An 18309-nucleotide genomic window follows, 5' to 3' on the forward strand; every position below is an offset into this window, starting at 1 on the left:
CATTTGTTGTTGTTGCAAAGGGCAGCATGGGAAGATGAAGATTTGCTTCTGCAACTATATATATATATATATATATATATATATATATATATATATATATATATATATATATATATATATATATATATATATATATATGCAGGAACACCCATATGACACATTCCAAAAGGCACATTTTCATTAACATACCTAAAAGAAATCATTCAGACATTCATATGTGGAGGTCTTGCAGCAGTTCCCACTTTATTATCTTTAAAGTGGGCTTGTGTAAAATGTAACTGCATGTGTAAGAGATGAGAACACACACACACACAGAATACATATAGTGGGAAGAGCAAAGACGGACCAACTGTTTTCATTCAAACAGCAGACACAGCCAGTCACATAAAAAAAAGAAAAAAGAAAAAAAAAAAAGACCAGCACATCCAAACAGTGGGCAACAACGACCCCTAGTGGTAGGACACGTCAAGTCACTAATTTATTGAACATTATTACTGTAACACGTTTCTGTCACCCTGACTCATGATCTAATCACTGTCATGAGATATTTATTTTTTTTGCATTCCTCTCATGGGGTTTAAACCATGTTATATTAGATGAATGGTATGGGTTTTTTTAACTAAATAAATCGGTCCCTACGAAAATTGAGTCACCTGGAAACAGTTTGAAGCCAGAAAAAAGACGGCATGGAATGACTGAATTTTGTCTATATCAAATTTACAGTGCAAATATACAAATATCTTGACTTAAATATCTATGACTTGAAGAATTATTTTCTTCAAAGATTATTTTATAGGAATGCTGTGAATTCTGATATCCTTATTTGTGAATGGATATCAAATCACACATCATACATCATTGCTATCCAAACATTTAATATCCATTTTAAACTGTTTGTAAATGATATGATGTAAATATAGAGTCAGCATACTGGAAGTACCTGAGTGACGTGACTTTTCACAACACTTTCAAAGTCTGGATCTTTGCAGAGATTGAGGTACACTGCCCCCTGTTTTCCGTAAAGTTGAAATACTAAATACCTCTTAAGAGTTTGTACTGTTAAGAATACTATGAGTCATATCATACATGCCATACCTACTATAGATGTTTTTTTTTCCAGATGTGTCACAAAATATTAATATAAATTAGGTATTAGGCCTATGTCTTTTTTTTGGTGGGTTTTCAGATATGAAAATAATGACAAGTAATATATTCCATTGCCTCCCAAAATATATAAAATGTCTTTCTTTAATTTATATTTATTTGCAGTTTATTAGTAAGAGTGCCTTTGTGCTTTATATTTGTAGCTGCATCTGTACTTACTGCGGTTGAGTTCATTTGGTCACAATGACAGACACAATATTTCCGTTATGAGTATGATTTCTAGTAATTGTAATATACAATGAAGTAGATTCGCCTAAAACATTCGGTATCTGTACACTAAAAGATTGCTCCAGGTGAGGCTCGAACTCACAACCTCGGCATTGCTCTACAATGTACTGTCATATAAGTACCGCGCGCTAACCGATTGCGCCACTGGAGCTCACTGTATTTCCCTCGTAGTTGGGTTTAAAAACATGCAGCAAAAATGACATAATTTTTTTTTTTTGTCTCAGTTTTACTTGTTTTTTTTAAAAACGCTGTTGCACCAGTTCCACACAAACGTCTATGTTTGCGTTAATATCTACATACAAAAAGGCAATAGCAGAAGAAATGATAGTTAAGAGTGAGAGTTTGTTACACGAAGCGCTAATAAATCGTGTCAGCAGAGTCACAGAGCAGAACAAATTCTAACAATAATAATACGAGCGGTGCTATAATAGAACAACATTCCAATTAATTGCGAAATAATGTAGTAGTAGTAGTTTCATTTCACTCCAGCGTCATTCAGCGCTACTCTCCGCTGATTGTGACGACCGTGACGACATACTTCCTAGGATGGCGAGGGAATGTCCCGCCCTACTCTGCCTCTGATTGGTTAGTACTCGTTGCCTTCATTGGTTGGATTAGTTAGGTCAGAGACGGTTTAGAACCAGAGGATCTTTGGTTAGGTTTAGGCATAACGAGTGAGATTGGTATTGTTAGGGTTAGGGTTAGGGTACAAGGGGAAGACAATCAGAGGCAGAGTAAGGCAGAGTAGGACGGGACATTCAATGCCTTTCAAATACAAAACAAGAATTTTTTCATCACTTAAGATTTTACAAATAATTCTTAGCAGCATACAAATAAATAAAATAGGCCTATATAAAATAACATAAAATAATAAAAAATAATAACAAACAATAACAGTACAAATAAATTATGATGAATTAAAATAAATGATCAAATTAACTAAAATGAAATAGGAGGGAGGGGTTTTAATCAATACATATAATTCAAGTCAATCAACGCGTCTCAAGACACTTCTTTTCTCCCATCTTTTTTAAAGACTGAGACTTTAAGTCATTTTTTTAAAGCAACAACGTTTGTAGTATCCTTAAAAAAACATTTGTGACTATAAAATGTTCATAATAAAAACATTATTGCGCAAATATTCTACTTTGTTTTGCATTCAAATTCCAAACTTTGCCATGTGATACTGAAGAACAGGTATTACATGCTCGTGGATTCTGTCCCAGAAAAGCTTCACAAAATGACAACTATACAAACGATGTTCTTGAGATTCAATATCTACATGACAAAATGTACATCCGTTGCTATCAAAATTAAACCTCACTCTTAATAATTCACTACATGTATAAATATGATGAATATCATTAATGGTATTGAAATGAACTTCCTTCATTTTTGACAACAAAGGAAAAGACAGATCATTCTAACTTAGTTTGCTTCTAGCTTTGAAAACCTATTCAAGTTATAGTAACCAATAAACATAGAATCAGATGTAGATACTATGTTACGCAAATTCGCCTCTGCTCCACTAAATGTGTCTATTTTGCTGGCTGCTCTTTGTGTTGCAGGATTCGGGTCAAGGCAGAGGGTCGTCTCGAACTTCATGAGCCACACCCGGGCCTGGTGTGGTTGGACATAAAAGCTCATCACCTTTCCAAAGAGTGTTCGCTCTTCCCTCACCACAGCTGTCATTTTGGTTTTGCTTGGTACAGACGTTTCCACACACCTATAATATGACTACTGACATACATGTTTCTGTTTCTTAGTGTGGATCCTGTAAATAAATGCCTATTTTATGCTACTACCTCGTCTGGTCTCCTATCTTTAATGCAGCACATGAGCCAGATTGTACCTTGATTATAAAGCTTGGCTTGAAAGAGAAGGACAATGATGTCGTGCTCGTAGCCACTGCGACACGCGAGGAAACACAGACAGACCTTAGTATTTTCAAAGTAAAACACTATTCAATTCAGTATTTGTAGTGTGATGTGCCATCCTCCTCTTCTAAACAGAAGGCAAACGGTGTTGGTAGTCACTGTCAGAACTATCTCCACAGCGCTGGAGCATGGTCTGGCTACACTGCCTATCTATTCTGGAATGTGGGGAAAACACTCTGGTTTATTTGTAGAAGAATTTTCTCCAAGATTACGATCTATAGAGTATCTATAACTAACATCATTTTCAAAATGGCAATTCAATCTGATTATCAGTCTAAACACAACTTGGATTGCAAATTACTGTTTGTAACTGTATCTACAGTATTAAAGCAAAGTGTCTTTGCAAACATATTACAGTTATTCAGTTTGCAAGGATTGGTATCATCTTTCCTTTCATTGTTTATCAAATAAGGCCCACAAATCACTTGTTGTTTTGTAGTTACATTAGGCATCAGCAATCCAGCTAAAAGTATGTATGGGAAGGGCACATTTGAGGAGAGATTGAATATAATAAAGCTGTCAACTAAACAATGACAATAAATCACATTGCAATTAGGAGAGCATTGATCATTATATTTAAAGAGCTATGTATTGTTTTCCTTAATTTAACATTACTGTTATCCCTGCATTATCCTAAATACTTCTTACAATAACATCAGTAGATAATCTCTATAGAAAGAAATAGATGCAATGCAACAATTTAACAAACATTTTATTGGTTATATTGACATTGATATCCATACCATACAGTTTGAATAAAATATTGAACATTTGCACAAACTCCACTGGTCACTTTATATTCTGATGTTATGGTAGTAGCAAAGCTCCCTCTAAAAATGCAGTGACTGACAATACTTGCAAACACAGAACTGTACCTATCAGCACACTTCTCTGCAGCATTTCTGTCATCAATCTAAAATCTAAATACATATACTGCAGTTTAAATATTTAAGCCGTGCCTGTGGTTTCCCTATGTTTGTGGAAGACTTAGGTGTACATTTTTGGCGGAGGGCTTGGGGCCCTCCCTCAAGAAAATGTAACATTATTCAATAAAATAAAGGCAATTCCACATCATGGACAATTATCATATCTGTGTCTATAACATTGGAAAAGCTAGAGGAGATAATAAAAAATAAAATAAAATAAAAACACTCAAAAATCTTAAAGACAAACCTTTCTAGAGAAGTCCTCTGGGGACCAACTACAATCATTAGATCCGAGGAAAGTCATTTAAATGCTCACATTGAATTTACATTTGTTAGGTGGTGTCCAAAACGGCTTGGGTGTTGCACCGCCTTATAATGGTAGGGATGTCCTGGCCTCCATTTTGCTTCTGGGTTGCCTACAGAGTGGTTCAGCATCCTAACCCTAACCCTCAAGCCTCTTCAACAATGGCGGTTGAACCTACGACCTAGTTCTGGAGTAGTTTATCCATTATAAATTGACGTGATATTTTATTATTTTTGTAAATGGTTGTTGGCGTATCTGACATTCTTATTCACAAAGCTTAGGTGTCTGAGTGAGCTCTTGAGGGCATCACGAAACATGGAACTAGAGAAAGAGTAGATGATAGGGTCCAAAGCACTGTTGATGTAGGTGAAGCCGACGCACATCTCAAAGAGCTGGGTGATCAGATTGTAAGACGTGCAGTCCATGGGGTGGAAATACTTGATGTACATCCCAGCCAAGCCTGTGAGGTTACTTGGCATAAAGCAGATGGTGAACACCAAACTAATCACCCATACTGCCTGCATGGCCCTCCGTACACTCTTCTGCCTGTCCATCCGCCTTTGGTGCAGGTGGAAGGCAATCTGGGCTGAGCAGAATAGCAACAAGAACCAGGGCAGGAAGAACTCTGCAGTGAAGGCCACGTAGTGTACCTTTATCCCCAAAGGGGTTACACTGTAGGAGTGGAAGCTACGACACAGGGAGACGTTGCCATGGTGGTAGAGAAGGTTGTAGGCCACCAGGGGAATCCGAAGGGCGATCACAACAGTCCACATCAGGCCTGTGAGCCAACCCGCCTGAGTCAAAGTTATATGGCTAATGTAGTGATGCGGATGGACCACTTTAAAGTAACGATGCAGTGCCACAGCTGTCATGAATGAAATACTGGCAGAGCGATTGACAGCCAGCATGAAGAGGTTGATGCGACACCAGACCTGTCCAAACACCCAGCAGTCCCCTCGGAGGTAGTTATTGATGCGGAAGGGCACGCTGATGAGAAGTAGAAAGTCAGCTAGAACCAGGTTAAAGAGGAAGAGAGTGTGTGGTTTCCAACATTTCATGCGGAAACAGAAAATCCACAAGGCTACTATGTTTGCTGGCAGGCCCACAATCATCTCAATGATCATGACAACAGACAGGATCAAAGGTCCAAGGTGGTGGGTCGATGAGCAAATCATGTTAGTTTCATTTATTGCCACGGTGGTATTGTGCAGCAAATGCATTTTGGGTATGAATGTGATCTCTGGTTTTTCCCACTGCTCCTTATTTTCAGCAGATCTTAGGTTCTTGAAATTTCTAAAGAGGAGAGAAGGAAAGAGAAAAGTGATTTAGACCTTAATATTTCACAGATCAAATAGTTACAGCAAAGGTTTGACCATATGGAAAATACATGCAGCTGAGTGTCGCAGCACTTATTCTCAAAGATCTGATCTACTGTGGCTTGGATTGTACCTCATTTGTACGTTGCTTTGGACAAAAGCATCTGCCAAATGAGCATATATGTAAATGTGAATACATGTGCTTTCTTGTCAAGAGTTAGATAATAATACTGATACCGCTCTCACGTCTGTTTAGTCGTGTATTTACATGTAAGTATGTACAATACAGAATACAGAAAAAGTTAAAATTCCAGCACTCACCAGGTGAACAGTGGAATCCTTGGCTCCCTGTAAAAAACCTCAACAACCTCTTTGTCAGAAGTCAGAGTTGTCTTGTTGGCGCATTCAGCAGATGAAGACAATAACATGTACAGCGCTCAGGCTTAAATAGTGATCTAGTGAGACAAGATCACTATCGCGGTATAAAAGCTGGTTTCGTCTGCAGGCTTGTCACAGCATGAAAGTCATGATGATTTCAGGAAAAGGAAATTACAAGATTACATCTGGCATTTAAAGGTACACTGTGTACTGTTGTAAGTATTTTATTATCCTCGTCGCCAAAAAAGCGAAAATTGGAAGACATGTTGTCATAGCTTCTTGTTCCATAACGGCTACCGTAGTTGCAACACGCATTTGAAAAAGCGAAGCACTAGAGAGCACTATTCGTTTGAATGCAAAATACAATTTCACCGCTAGATGGGAGAAATTCCTACACAGTGTACGATTAAGTGTATATTGTTACACTTCCTTGTCCAACGTTTTACACTAAAGTACCTTTATGTGGCATACAAATTGTCAGGGAATGTTGTGTTGATAAATTAAAATTCATGATTTAATCCATCCATCCATCTTCATCCGCTTATCCGGGGTCGGGTCGCGGGGGTAGCAGCTCCAGCAGGGGACCCCAAACTTCCCTTTCCCGGGCCACATTAACCAGCTCCGACTGGGGGATCCCGAGGCGTTCCCAGGCCAGGTTAGAGATATAATCTCTCCACCTAGTCCTGGGTCTCCCCCGAGGCCTCCTCCCAGCTGGACGTGCTTGGAACACCTCCCTAGGGAGGCGCCCAGGGGGCATCCTTACCAGATGCCCGAACCACCTCAACTGGCTCCTTTCGACGCAAAGGAGCAGCGGCTCTACTCCGAGCTCCTCACGGATAACTGAGCTTCTCACCCTATCTCTAAGGGAGACGCCAGCTACCCTCCTGAGGAAACTTTGAACATTGTCCACTCGGGTTCAATGCCCCCAGCCTCCACAGGGATGCACGAAAAGCTCCACCGGAGGTGTGAGTTGAAAGTCTGTCGGACAGGGGCCTCCTCCAGACGTTCTCAATTTACCCGCACTACCCGTTTGGGCTTACCAGGTCTGTCCAGAGTCTTCCCCCACCCCCTGACCCAACTCACCACCAGATGGTGATCGGTTGACAGCTCCGCCCCTCTCTTCACCCGAGTGTCCAAAACATACGGCCTCAGATCAGATGAAACGATTATAAAATCGATCATTGACCTTTGGCCTAGGGTGCTCTGGTACCAAGTACACTTATGAGCATCCCTATGTTCGAACATGGTGTTCGTTATAGACAATCCATGACTAGCACAGAAGTCCAACAACAAACAACCACTCTGGTTTAGATCAGGGAGGCCGTTCCTCCCAATCACGCCTCTCCATGTGTCTCCATCATTGCCCACGTGCGCGTTGAAGTCCCCCAGCAGAACTATGGAGTCCCCGACTGGAGCCCCATGCAGGACTCCACTCAAGGTCTCCAAGAAGGCCGAATACTCCGAACTCTTGTTTCGGAAAATTCATGATTTAAAAAACAGAAATTATTGTCGAGAGAACTACCCATTTTGACTGATCTTTTGGTTTTACCTAATTTCGTGTCATTTCATGTACTCTCACCTCACCCCATTGACTCTCAGTGCAACTCACTTCCATTCACTTTACTTCACCTCAAGTTATTGTATCACAGCCAGGAGGAAGAGGAAGGCCGGTTCAGCCTGCTGGAGAAGCCATTACAGCATGTAGCGATGTGCCCCGGACAAGGGAAGGGAGGGAGGGAGGGAGGGAGGAAGGAGACAAGCTTAGCCTGCTGGTGAAGCCACTCTTAAACAGCTTGCAGAACGGCCGGAGTAATGTATGCAACCACTGGCAACAAAACAACGTGCTGTAGAGCCCAGGAGCCCTGGTGTCTGTGTACAATTATATTATTTATGTATTTGCATGAAGGAAGAGGCTCGATATAAAACCAGACACGTTTAACAAAGTTGCATTAAACATGCATTTTGTCAGGTAATTATGACATTTAACCAATATTTGAGATGTGTGAAACACTATTTGACTGAAATGGTTATCAGAAATAATCTCAGAAATAATTTATTTAAAAAAAGACTACAATGTTTTGACTAAAACTTGACTAAGATACCTTGAGTTCTCTTTTGACTAAAACTAGACAAAAATGACGACTTGACTAACAAAAAAAGATATGTGAATGACTAAATATGACTAAAACTAACAAGGACATTTGGCACAAGACTAAGACTAAGACAAAACTAAAAATAGGTGACAGAATTAACACTATATTGCATGGACTATTTTAAACAATCTACAGTTTATGTACTTACTGTATTAGCCACTGTTTAGAGCTGTTATTTATATATATATATATATATACATATTTATTTTATCTATTGGTTTTAATTTTATTGCCTCTGGTGTTTCCTCACTTATGATGGCGTTACCTCAGTTTGGTTCAGCTACTTACTTTATGTCATTTTAGGGATGGGTTTATGGGGCCACTGGGAAGGGATAGTGTGTTATGGGTGTATGTCTGTGTGTGCAATCATTGCAATGCGTGTGTGTGTGTGTGTGTGTGTGTGTGTGTGTGTGTGTGTGTGTGTGTGTGTGTGTGTGTGTGTGTGTGTGTGTGTGTGTGTGTGTGTGGGTGTGTAGGTGTGTATTGTTCAAAACAGGTAATCTGACCTTTGACCTATGTATAGGCCTATTCTAAAGCTGTGATTGGTTAGTGTTCTGTTAATGTATAGCATAATGTGTTTGCACATGTGAGGAGTGTGTGTGTGTGTGTGTGTGTGTGTGTGTGTGTGTGTGTGTGTGTGTGTGTGTGTGTGTGTGTGTGTGTCTGTGTTGGGGTGTGTGTTGGGGGGGATGTATGAAGCACTTTCTGCTACATTTTCATGCATGAGAAGTGCTATATGAATAAAGTCTGATTGATTGATTGATTGATTGATTGATTGATTGATTGATTGATCTTAACTTTGTGCTAATATTGTATATACTCATCTCATGTCATGACATCTCAATCTCGACACCTAATCTTGACTCATCCCATATTCACCTAACTCTTATCTAGCTATCTATCTATCTATCCATCTATCTATCTGTTTACCTATCTATCTATCTATCTATATATCTATCTATTTATCTATCATCCAATCTCATGTCATGTCATTTCATCAAATCTCATCATCTTTCATCTTCTCTCATCACATCTCATCGTCTTTCATCTTCTCTCATCACATCTCATCGTCTTTCATCTTCTCTCATCACATTTCATCTTTCATCTTCTCTCATCACATCTCATCATCTTTCATCTTCTCTCATCACATCTCATCCACTTTCACCATCTCCCATCTTCTAAGATCTCATCTGTTTATAGTGTGTATATATTGTTTTTGTTGTTTGTTGCGTAAGCACATTGTGAGCAATGTATAATCCAAAGCAAAATTCCTTGTATGTGTTCTCATACCTGGCAAATAAAGCTGATTCTGATTCTGATCAAATCTCTCATCTTCTCTCATCGCATCTCATTATCTCACATCTTCTCACCTCTCATCTTCTCTCATCGCATCTCATTATCTCACATCTTCTCACCTCTCATCTTCTCTCATCGCATCTCATTATCTCACATCTTCTCACCTCTCATCTTCTCTCATCGCATCTCATTATCTCACATCTTCTCACCTCTCATCTTCTCTCATCGCATCTCATTATCTCGCATCTTCTCACCTCTCATCTTCTCTCATCGCATCTCATTATCTCTCATTTCATCACCTCTCGTCTCATCTTCTCTTATCACATCTTATCATCTCCAATCTTCTAGATCTAATTTAGGTTGGTTAAATTTACCATACCTGACCGACTCAACATTGATTATAAGCGCCTTGAAAAGAGTAACTAGTGGAGGCTCTCTGTGCTCCCTGACAGTGAGAATGCTAATTTCCCTAACCAAATTTTCTTTGGTGATAATTCGCTATGCAACACAACACACACACACACACACACACACACACACACACACACACTCAGCCCAGGTCACCACTGTGTGAAGAGTCCAACCTTTGTCAGCTCGATAACTTTATGGTCATTGACTCCCATACAGCCATGCAGTCACCCTTCACAGACCCAAAGGTGTGTTTGCTAGAATCACTGGACTCTGATCTGGGGGTCCGCCATTCATCCAACTGTTTTATTAGAGTACACACAAAGCAAACACACAGGACCCAGCAGTGGCACCATGTCAGGACTGACATCTGCTCCCAGGGACACTTTATGGTTACATTTTACGCTCTGCATCCATATTTATAAATGTGTTTATGTGTGTGTGTTGACAGCTTTTAGTCTTGCCGTTAGTGCTAAGTGAGTCAATTCTAGTTAGTCATTTTTATGATGGCAGATGAATGACTAATAATCTTTACAAGGTATAAATGTCCTAACTGCCTGTCAGTCACATATCTTAACATGCAGACCTAACTTTGCAATCTGAACATATCACTCACTAATATGATGTGTGTGTTATTTATAACTCCAAAAATAACCTTAAGAACCTTTTGAATAAGTTTAGTCTCGAATTTTTTTTATTTTAATGCCAGAAAATATGAAATCTTTCACAAGACAAACAAATATAACATCAAAGGTAAATCTGAAATATGATATACAAATATTAATCTGGCAGAAATTATATTTTGTCTGAAATATGACCTTGCAAATGTCCAAATTATGCAAAATTCAGGTTGGAAACCAAAATTTAAAAGAAAATATACAGAAAATGTTGATGCACTGTAAATGTTAAATGCAAAAAAGGTATTTACAGTCGGTTCTGTCGTCTATTAATATGCGTATTGCCTGGGCAGCTTCCCTGACACACCCAGCTCTTCTGTGTTTCACTGATAACTCCAAGTCTGCCCTACTTAAACACACATCAACACATTTGCTTACTGTATGCTTAAATGAAACTATTCACATAGCCACAGTCTCACACTCTGAGATCAATACTTTTATCGGTACTATATACACACTACATTTGTTCCTCAGGAAGTCCAGGTTTGCTTCCTAGGTCTCTCCCTTGGTTCGCGACCTCAGCCGGTGACAGTGACATCACTGATAACATGGAGCCGCTTAATGTTTAGCCCAAGATCCACACGTACACACACACACACACACACACACACACACAGCATAGGGAAGCAGAGGGATTACAAAAGCACAGTAACCCATATGCTGCCCAGTGATGGAGGCGAGAAAGCTAAACGCGAGGAGAACACAAGGTAGTAATGACCAAGGTGAGAAATATTTCTGTTTATTGTGTATTTTGATTTGTAATTGTACAAGGCAACACTTTGAGGCATTGCATTTATTGTCACTGCATCCTGATCTCAGTTAAAGTCAGCCAAGTGATGTGTTGGACTATTATATTGCTATTGTGAGACCATTGTTGACTTGACTTTGTTTTGAGGAAGAATAATTCAATGACAGGGGCGGTCACCAAGTTGATTTTGTAATGGCTTCGTTGTAGTGCAGAGTGAAAACCAGTTGAAGTTTGTCCAAGGTTTTAACTTGCTAAACTGGGCTATTAGCCTGTTAATCCACATTAGACCATTTACACTGTGCTGTGTGTCCTGTGGCGGAGGAACCAAGCGGGACTGTATACGCACTGCAGGTTTTGTAATGTGGCGAAGAAAATCCAGAAAAAAGATGAGTTCCTCCAAGAAAAAATATAACCTGTCAAAACATACTATATATATTATATACATATTAATTGTAATAACATTATAATATAATTTTTATATTATTTTTTAAATGAAGATCATGGCTAAAACAAATGCTGCAACAGATGATAGATTCACAGGAAACACTGGGTGTCTCTATAAAGTGATTGGTTTATTCTACCCATTGAAACGCAATTGAAATAAAAATGTAAGATGAATTGTTTAGACTGGAGAATTTTACGATTAGCAGTGTCACTAACACAACTCTCAGTAAGCAAAATGGCAGATACAACACGCCCATAATCCAATAGTTGTAACTTTCCTCATTATTGCAATTGTTGCAGTAAATAACACTTTACTTGAAGGTATCTACATAAGAGTGACACATGAACCCTAACCCTAACCCTAACCATAACTTGTCATGACAAAAACCGAATGACACTCATTAAAAAAAGCGTTAAGTCATAAACGTTTATCACTTGTTTATAATGTTTATGACACGTTCATGACAGTGTCATGTCACACAGTTTTTTGGGCTTTTTCTGGCCTTTATTTAAAAGGACAGCTGAAGACAGGAAAGGGGGGAGAGAGAGGGTGAATGACGTGCAGCAAAGGGCCGGGGGGTCGGACTCAAGCCGCTGCGGTAAGGACTGAGCCTTTGTACATGGGGCCCATGCTCAACCAGGTGAGCTACCAGGGAGCACCAAACATCTCATTTTTGCCACATTTTGTATATCTTCTAAACAGAAATCTCCAAATAGGTCAAAACACATACTGTAATTACAGTTCCTTTGTGACAGGGACTGGTGTTGAAGATGGAGCCACAGCAGCATCACGTGGGAGCGTCTCAAGTCGTCCTCTCTCTGCTGCAGCTCGTCTCTATGTGTACGGACTGCATGGCTGCCTCTGTGAGGTGGCCTTCACTGCGGTTTGGGACTGGTGCAGCACCCAGGACAGGAGGCTGGCAGGTCACAGCAGCCTGTGGGCGCTGCCTATGTACGCCATCGCTATCTACCTCTTAGAGATCCTGAGTGCCCGGCTGCTGGCTCAGCATCTCCCACTGCCAGTGCGTCTGACGGCCTACACCGTGTTCATCTACCTATGGGAGTTCAGCTGGGGGGCGGGGCTGAGGCTGCTGGGGGCCTGTCCCTGGGACTACTCTGGTTATAGGTACAACCTGGGGGGACTGGTGACTCTGGAGTATGCACTGCCCTGGACTGTGGCAGCATTTATAGCTGAGCAACATGTGATCAGGAACACTCTGAGGATAAGACTGGCACAGCTGAACTGATATCAATCTGGAAAACTGGGCTTCCAAAAGCAAAGCATTTATGGACATTGTTTTTAAGAACAACACCACACTATTGTGAGTTTTTGACATTTTGATGTTAAAATGCATATGGATCTCACTGAGCCGTGTCATTAAATCTGACAACTTTTTCAGTTAAATCTGTCAGTGTTTTTTTCCCCTCACTGACTGAAAGGCCTATTGTATGTTAGCAAAACTGTTTTGGTAGCATCATGTAACTGACTGTGTGACAGCTTTTAAAAAATAGTGTAGCAATTTGGGGGGAAAAAGTTAATTAGCTTTTTTACTAAGAGTTAGATATGAAGATGGACACCACTCTCAGATGTGTTAAAAATGAAGCAGCCAGGAGACCGTTAGCTTAGCTTAGCACAGAGACTAGAGAAAGAGCTAGCTTGTGTAAAAACAGCAAGTTGGGGTTTTACAGGATTTTTGTGCTAGACTATTACTTAGCTAAACATAATGACTTCCTGGAGTATCCGCTTGTTGCCTGTCACTGCATCCCTCTGCTAGTCCCCAAGAAATTATTCCAGCACATAACTCCCCGTAAAACTACAAATTGTAATTTTAACATTTCTATTTGTGAATAAATGAAACAAATTAGATACATGGGTTAGTTGGGTTAGTATGGAATATTTTTTTAACTTTGGACCAAGCCAGGCTAGCTGTTTCCCACTGCTTTCAGTCTTTATGTTAAGATAAGCTAAGCTAATCACCTCCCGAGTCCAACAATTTTCTTAAAGAGCCAGTTCATCCCAAAATCAAAAATACATATTTTTCCTTTTACCTGTAGTGCTATTTATCAATCTAGATTGTTTTAGTGTTGAGATGTTGTCTGCCTTCTCTTCAATATAATGAAACCAGATGGGACTCTGGCTTCTGGTGCTCAAAGCGCCAATGAAATGCATTTGAAAAACTCAAAAGCCATGTCTCTTGCCAGATATCATGACCTGGTTACTCAAGATGATCCACAGACCTGGTTGTGAGCACTTTCATGTAAGAACTATTTTCTTTCTACCGAACTACACCTGCCAACGGTATCACCACGCAGCTCAGATTTGTATTGTCTAGTCTCTGAATGCAAATTTTTTTTTTCAAAATCAGTCTCAGAAAGTCTCCATCAGAAAGTGACATCCCGCTGTACTGTCTTGTACAGCGGGATGTCGGCGCAATGTTGTGAAGAAGGAAAACAGAACTTTACTGTAATTTAGTTTACAACATTATCTTGTATTATTTTCAAATTACAGATAGTACCTGGCGACTTAACAAATTACTTCACAATACAATATGTTGTTGTAAATCTTTTTTTACAACAACATATTGTATTGTGAAATATTTACAGATTTTTGCTGGCAACTCGAGTTGCCAGCAAAAAGCTCTAAATATTTCACAAAACAATATGTTGTTGTAAAAAGAATTACAGTTAATTTTTGTTTTTTACATTCGCAGCTTTGCTGATGCTTTTTGTAAAGTGTTTTAAATAAGACCAGGCTTGCTTTTAATCCAAAAATCATTGCATTAAATAAAACCAGAGTCCGAGATGCAAAATCACGAAATTCTATTATTAAAACGCAATACAGTGTTACAATACTGTACGTTTTAAGAAGGTAACTTTTCTTTTTCTTAACAGCTCATTAGCATTCAATGGAATTCAAATGGAGTTGCAACGAGGTCCAGCAATATTAAAATTCACCATATACATTGCTTAAAGACCAAATTTAAAATCAGGACCTGGATTACAATAACTGTTCAAAACATCACCTCGACAACAGGCAAAAAGAAGAAAACATAGAAAACCTCTTTAAACAAACACTATACAAACATAATGACTCATTCTAAGCAAAAACATTTTAAAGAGTCTTATGTTTAATGCAGGTTTTACATTTACTTACCAACTGTTGTTATGTGACAACATCTTTAGTATTCTGAGCTAAGTAGTGTTCCAGTAAGGGGGCTCAGGTGGTGCCAGGTAAACCCCATAACGCAGTCCTGACATGACCCAGCCACACCTACTGTAAGTGCCTTTGCACCATTAAAGCCAGCAGAGGTAAGAATAACAGAAAAACATCCAAAACTCATCATGACTCATAGACGTCATAATGACTTCTATCTGTTGCTGGTGATATCTTATTGTGAATATTGTAAATATTAATGCAGTCTACTTCCTCTGAACCCTCTGAGATGTGTTTTTTTAGTCTCTTTATTTTAGGACTTGTGGCATCAACACGTCTTATTTACCATGCAGTATATTATTAATTTTAGGATTAATTAGGCTAATCAGAAGTGCCATCTTTTGAGGGATACTACACATTTTCTAGGACACTTTTCATGAAAACAACTTTTTGTACTTTTACAAAGGTTTTCAACACACAGCAAATAGCGCACATGAATGGCTAAAGGAGAGCATGTTTTTTCGCCATTTGGATTTCAATATCCGTTCAAATAGTGAGGAAGTCGTTTGTATATGACTTACAATTGAAGCCATTCAAAATCCATCAGCTGCTTGAGTAGAGAGGAGACGTGAGGGTTAATGCAGTTTCTCTTCTTCTCCTGTATCTTCCCACTTTTTTGGCTCACCATCTTTGTTGTCTTGGTCCCACTGGAGGGGTTCAGTCCGATGAAGGATCTGAAATCACAAAATCACATGAAAATAAACTTCATGAAAAAGTGCCTTAACGGCTCTACAAGAGAGTGCAAAATACATCAGGCTGTGCAAGTCGAGCTAATTTGCCCTTTCAGCTTAAGTGCAGAAAAAATGCAAAAGACAAATTAGGCTGGTAATTATTATTCATTTCATTTCAGTTGTCCTGAACCAGGAAGTGGCTCTGCAATGCAATGACTAATATATAGGGTCATACCAGTTAGAGGGATGGTTTGGATTTCTAGTCACAAAATTGTATGAGTTAGGGTAGTGACATAATTTAGTTGCATCAACATAACCTCAAGCAGCAGGTACTCTGGTTGAAATTGTCCCGACTAGCCCCGGCTTCAAAGGACAACAATACATCAAACAAACCACAACAATATAACATTTTAGTATTCATAACATAATACACCATATTAAGTGTATTTAGCTGCTTTACAATGCTTTCAGACCATTCCTTACATTGGAACTATTTTGTTTGTGAAAAACATTTTGGATACGCACTGGAGCCTCACCGTGCAAGCTTCAGAGATTCTCCACTGCGTAGGTATACTGTCAGTCTGTAATGAACAAAATTGTTCCAAAGTAAGGAGTGGTCTGAGGGCACCATAAAGCGTATTCTGTTGAGGAACAAAAGAAATGTCTTTGGTAAAATGTTCTTCGGTTGTCTAAGTTTGCTGCAGTTGGGCTGGTCCGGACATCTCCAATTAAAGGACTCATAGCCCAGGGCTATGTCCATGCAACTACATCACTACGGCTTTCATATGTTGAGTAAAACTTATCATAATTTTACTCTCATGGGCACACTGTTTGCAGTGATACATTGCTGGTCTAAGAAAAGCAAAAAGAGAGAAAACAGAAAAAGGTAATGTTCATTCTGTTTGCCGTGTTTCCTGTTGGATGTTTCTTTGTGCTGTTGTGGATTTTGTTTTTTGATTGTTCCAGCCTGGCTACCTTCCAGAGGACACTTTGTGTAAGACTCTTTTTGTTTAAATAAATCACCTGTAACTGCATTTGGGTCCAAGTCTAGTCTTTCCTGACTTACTGTGACATGAAGGTTGTGTCCAAAGAAACACCAAACAAAAACACACACAGCTTTAATTAACTAACCACTTATGTGCCATTAATTATATAAACAACCCTGAAGACTAGGGCTTCCCTACCCACACCCAAACTGTCACATTTATAAATGCCACAGAACGCATAAATGACAAATGTTTTTACCTGGAAATCGTCTTCAGCCATGTATGTTGTTGATCACTGTGCAGAGATGGCGCTCACTTTAGGATGTTTCTCCTCGACCTGTAGCTAGGCTAAACAATGCAAAAGTTGAAAAACGCATGTTATGTTGGATTAGCCTCACATTTGGTTACTAATAAGGTTGGGCACATTTAAACTGCTTACCCAACGTTAATGATGCCTGCCTAATTTAACATGAACGAAGATCTAACCCAATAGCAGCAAAACCTCTAACTATCTCAGCCAATATTCATTACAATCTGTTTTGGCTACCATGCCGGTCTGAAGGCCCGTTATACAAAAAGGAAAAAAAAATATGTTGTTTAATTAACCCTCAAAGACCCAAAATAGACCCGGGGAAAGCATGGTCTACATCATCCGAAAACTGGGACTGTGAAAAATTTGAGATGCAGCTAAGCATGCTGTGTCAAGTTTTTCTAGTCATAAATCCTGTAATAAACTATTTGAATGTTGAAAGTTGAGAGTGTATAAGCCCTTATACACTCTCATGGCCATCATATACTTCCATCATGTTCCACTCAAGAATTGATACAAAATTGTCAAATTACCACCAAAATACCACATTAAGACACCAAGACTTGAGATACACCATAGAAAATGAATTCTGCCATTGTTACCAAAAACGTTTGATAAGATTTCTGCAAGAATGGCATTTTTTCATTGATACATCATCATCACACATTTATTGAGTCCACAAAAGTCTCTGTTTTCTAGTTAGACTAAATTCACGCAACTCCAAGGCTGTTTAGGGACCCCCGTCTGCTGAAATATCTAAATACACCCTTTTAGAACAGGTGAAAATAACACTTGTGCACTGCATGACATAAACTTATCAAAAAGTGGCCATGTCTGTGAAGGAAAGACTCGTGGGTGCCTACACAGCCCATTTTCATTCAGATATCTTGAATTAAGAGGTCAAGGGACCCCGTTGAAAATAGCCGAGCCTTTTTTCACCCAGCTATCATTAACATAAAAAAAACAGAGACGTCAAGAATGTTTTAAACGGATCCATAATGTCAGGCTCTAACTTATGCTGCGTTCCAGGCAACCCGTAACTCGTTTTTTCCCAACCTTCTACCCGTGAAAGTGCCCTGGAACGGCAGTCAAACCCGTAACTTACTACCTGTGAATTCGTACCAAATCGTTGTACTCCCAGTTTTTGTT

General features: G+C 39.3%; 2 protein-coding genes, 1 long non-coding RNA gene and 1 other non-coding gene across 5 annotated transcripts in view; 2 read left to right on the plus strand and 2 right to left on the minus strand.

Moving 5' to 3' along the window:
• The window catches only part of LOC144532173 (uncharacterized), a 10258-nt gene extending 7065 nt beyond the window's left edge, over positions 1–3193 (plus strand). For both annotated transcript variants that reach the window (XR_013503313.1, XR_013503312.1), the window contains one exon: positions 2961–3193. This is a non-coding gene — a long non-coding RNA (uncharacterized LOC144532173). The remainder of the gene's footprint in view (positions 1–2960) is intronic.
• trnai-uau (transfer RNA isoleucine (anticodon UAU)) lies at positions 1450–1543 on the minus strand. The gene is made up of 2 exons: positions 1506–1543; positions 1450–1485 (listed from the first exon to the last, which is right to left on the minus strand). It is a non-coding gene; the product is annotated as a tRNA-Ile (tRNA).
• Positions 3194–4023: 830 nt separating the features above from the next.
• hcar1-3 (hydroxycarboxylic acid receptor 1-3) lies at positions 4024–6333 on the minus strand. Its single transcript, XM_078272777.1, has 2 exons — positions 6197–6333; positions 4024–5852 (listed from the first exon to the last, which is right to left on the minus strand). Exon 2 carries the CDS (start codon positions 5777–5779, stop codon positions 4787–4789), a length of 993 nt encoding a protein of 330 aa, XP_078128903.1. The 5' UTR covers positions 5780–5852; positions 6197–6333; the 3' UTR covers positions 4024–4786.
• Positions 6334–11457: 5124 nt separating this feature from the next.
• LOC144532865 (transmembrane protein 229B-like) lies at positions 11458–13276 on the plus strand. Its single transcript, XM_078273803.1, has 2 exons — positions 11458–11509; positions 12736–13276. The coding sequence occupies exons 1-2, from the start codon at positions 11458–11460 to the stop codon at positions 13224–13226; spliced, it is 543 nt and encodes a 180-aa protein (XP_078129929.1). The 3' UTR covers positions 13227–13276.
• The last annotated feature ends 5033 nt before the right edge of the window (positions 13277–18309 follow it).

Source organism: Sander vitreus, chromosome 17 (assembly GCF_031162955.1).
Source record: "Sander vitreus isolate 19-12246 chromosome 17, sanVit1, whole genome shotgun sequence".
NCBI lineage: Eukaryota > Metazoa > Chordata > Actinopteri > Perciformes > Percidae > Sander > Sander vitreus.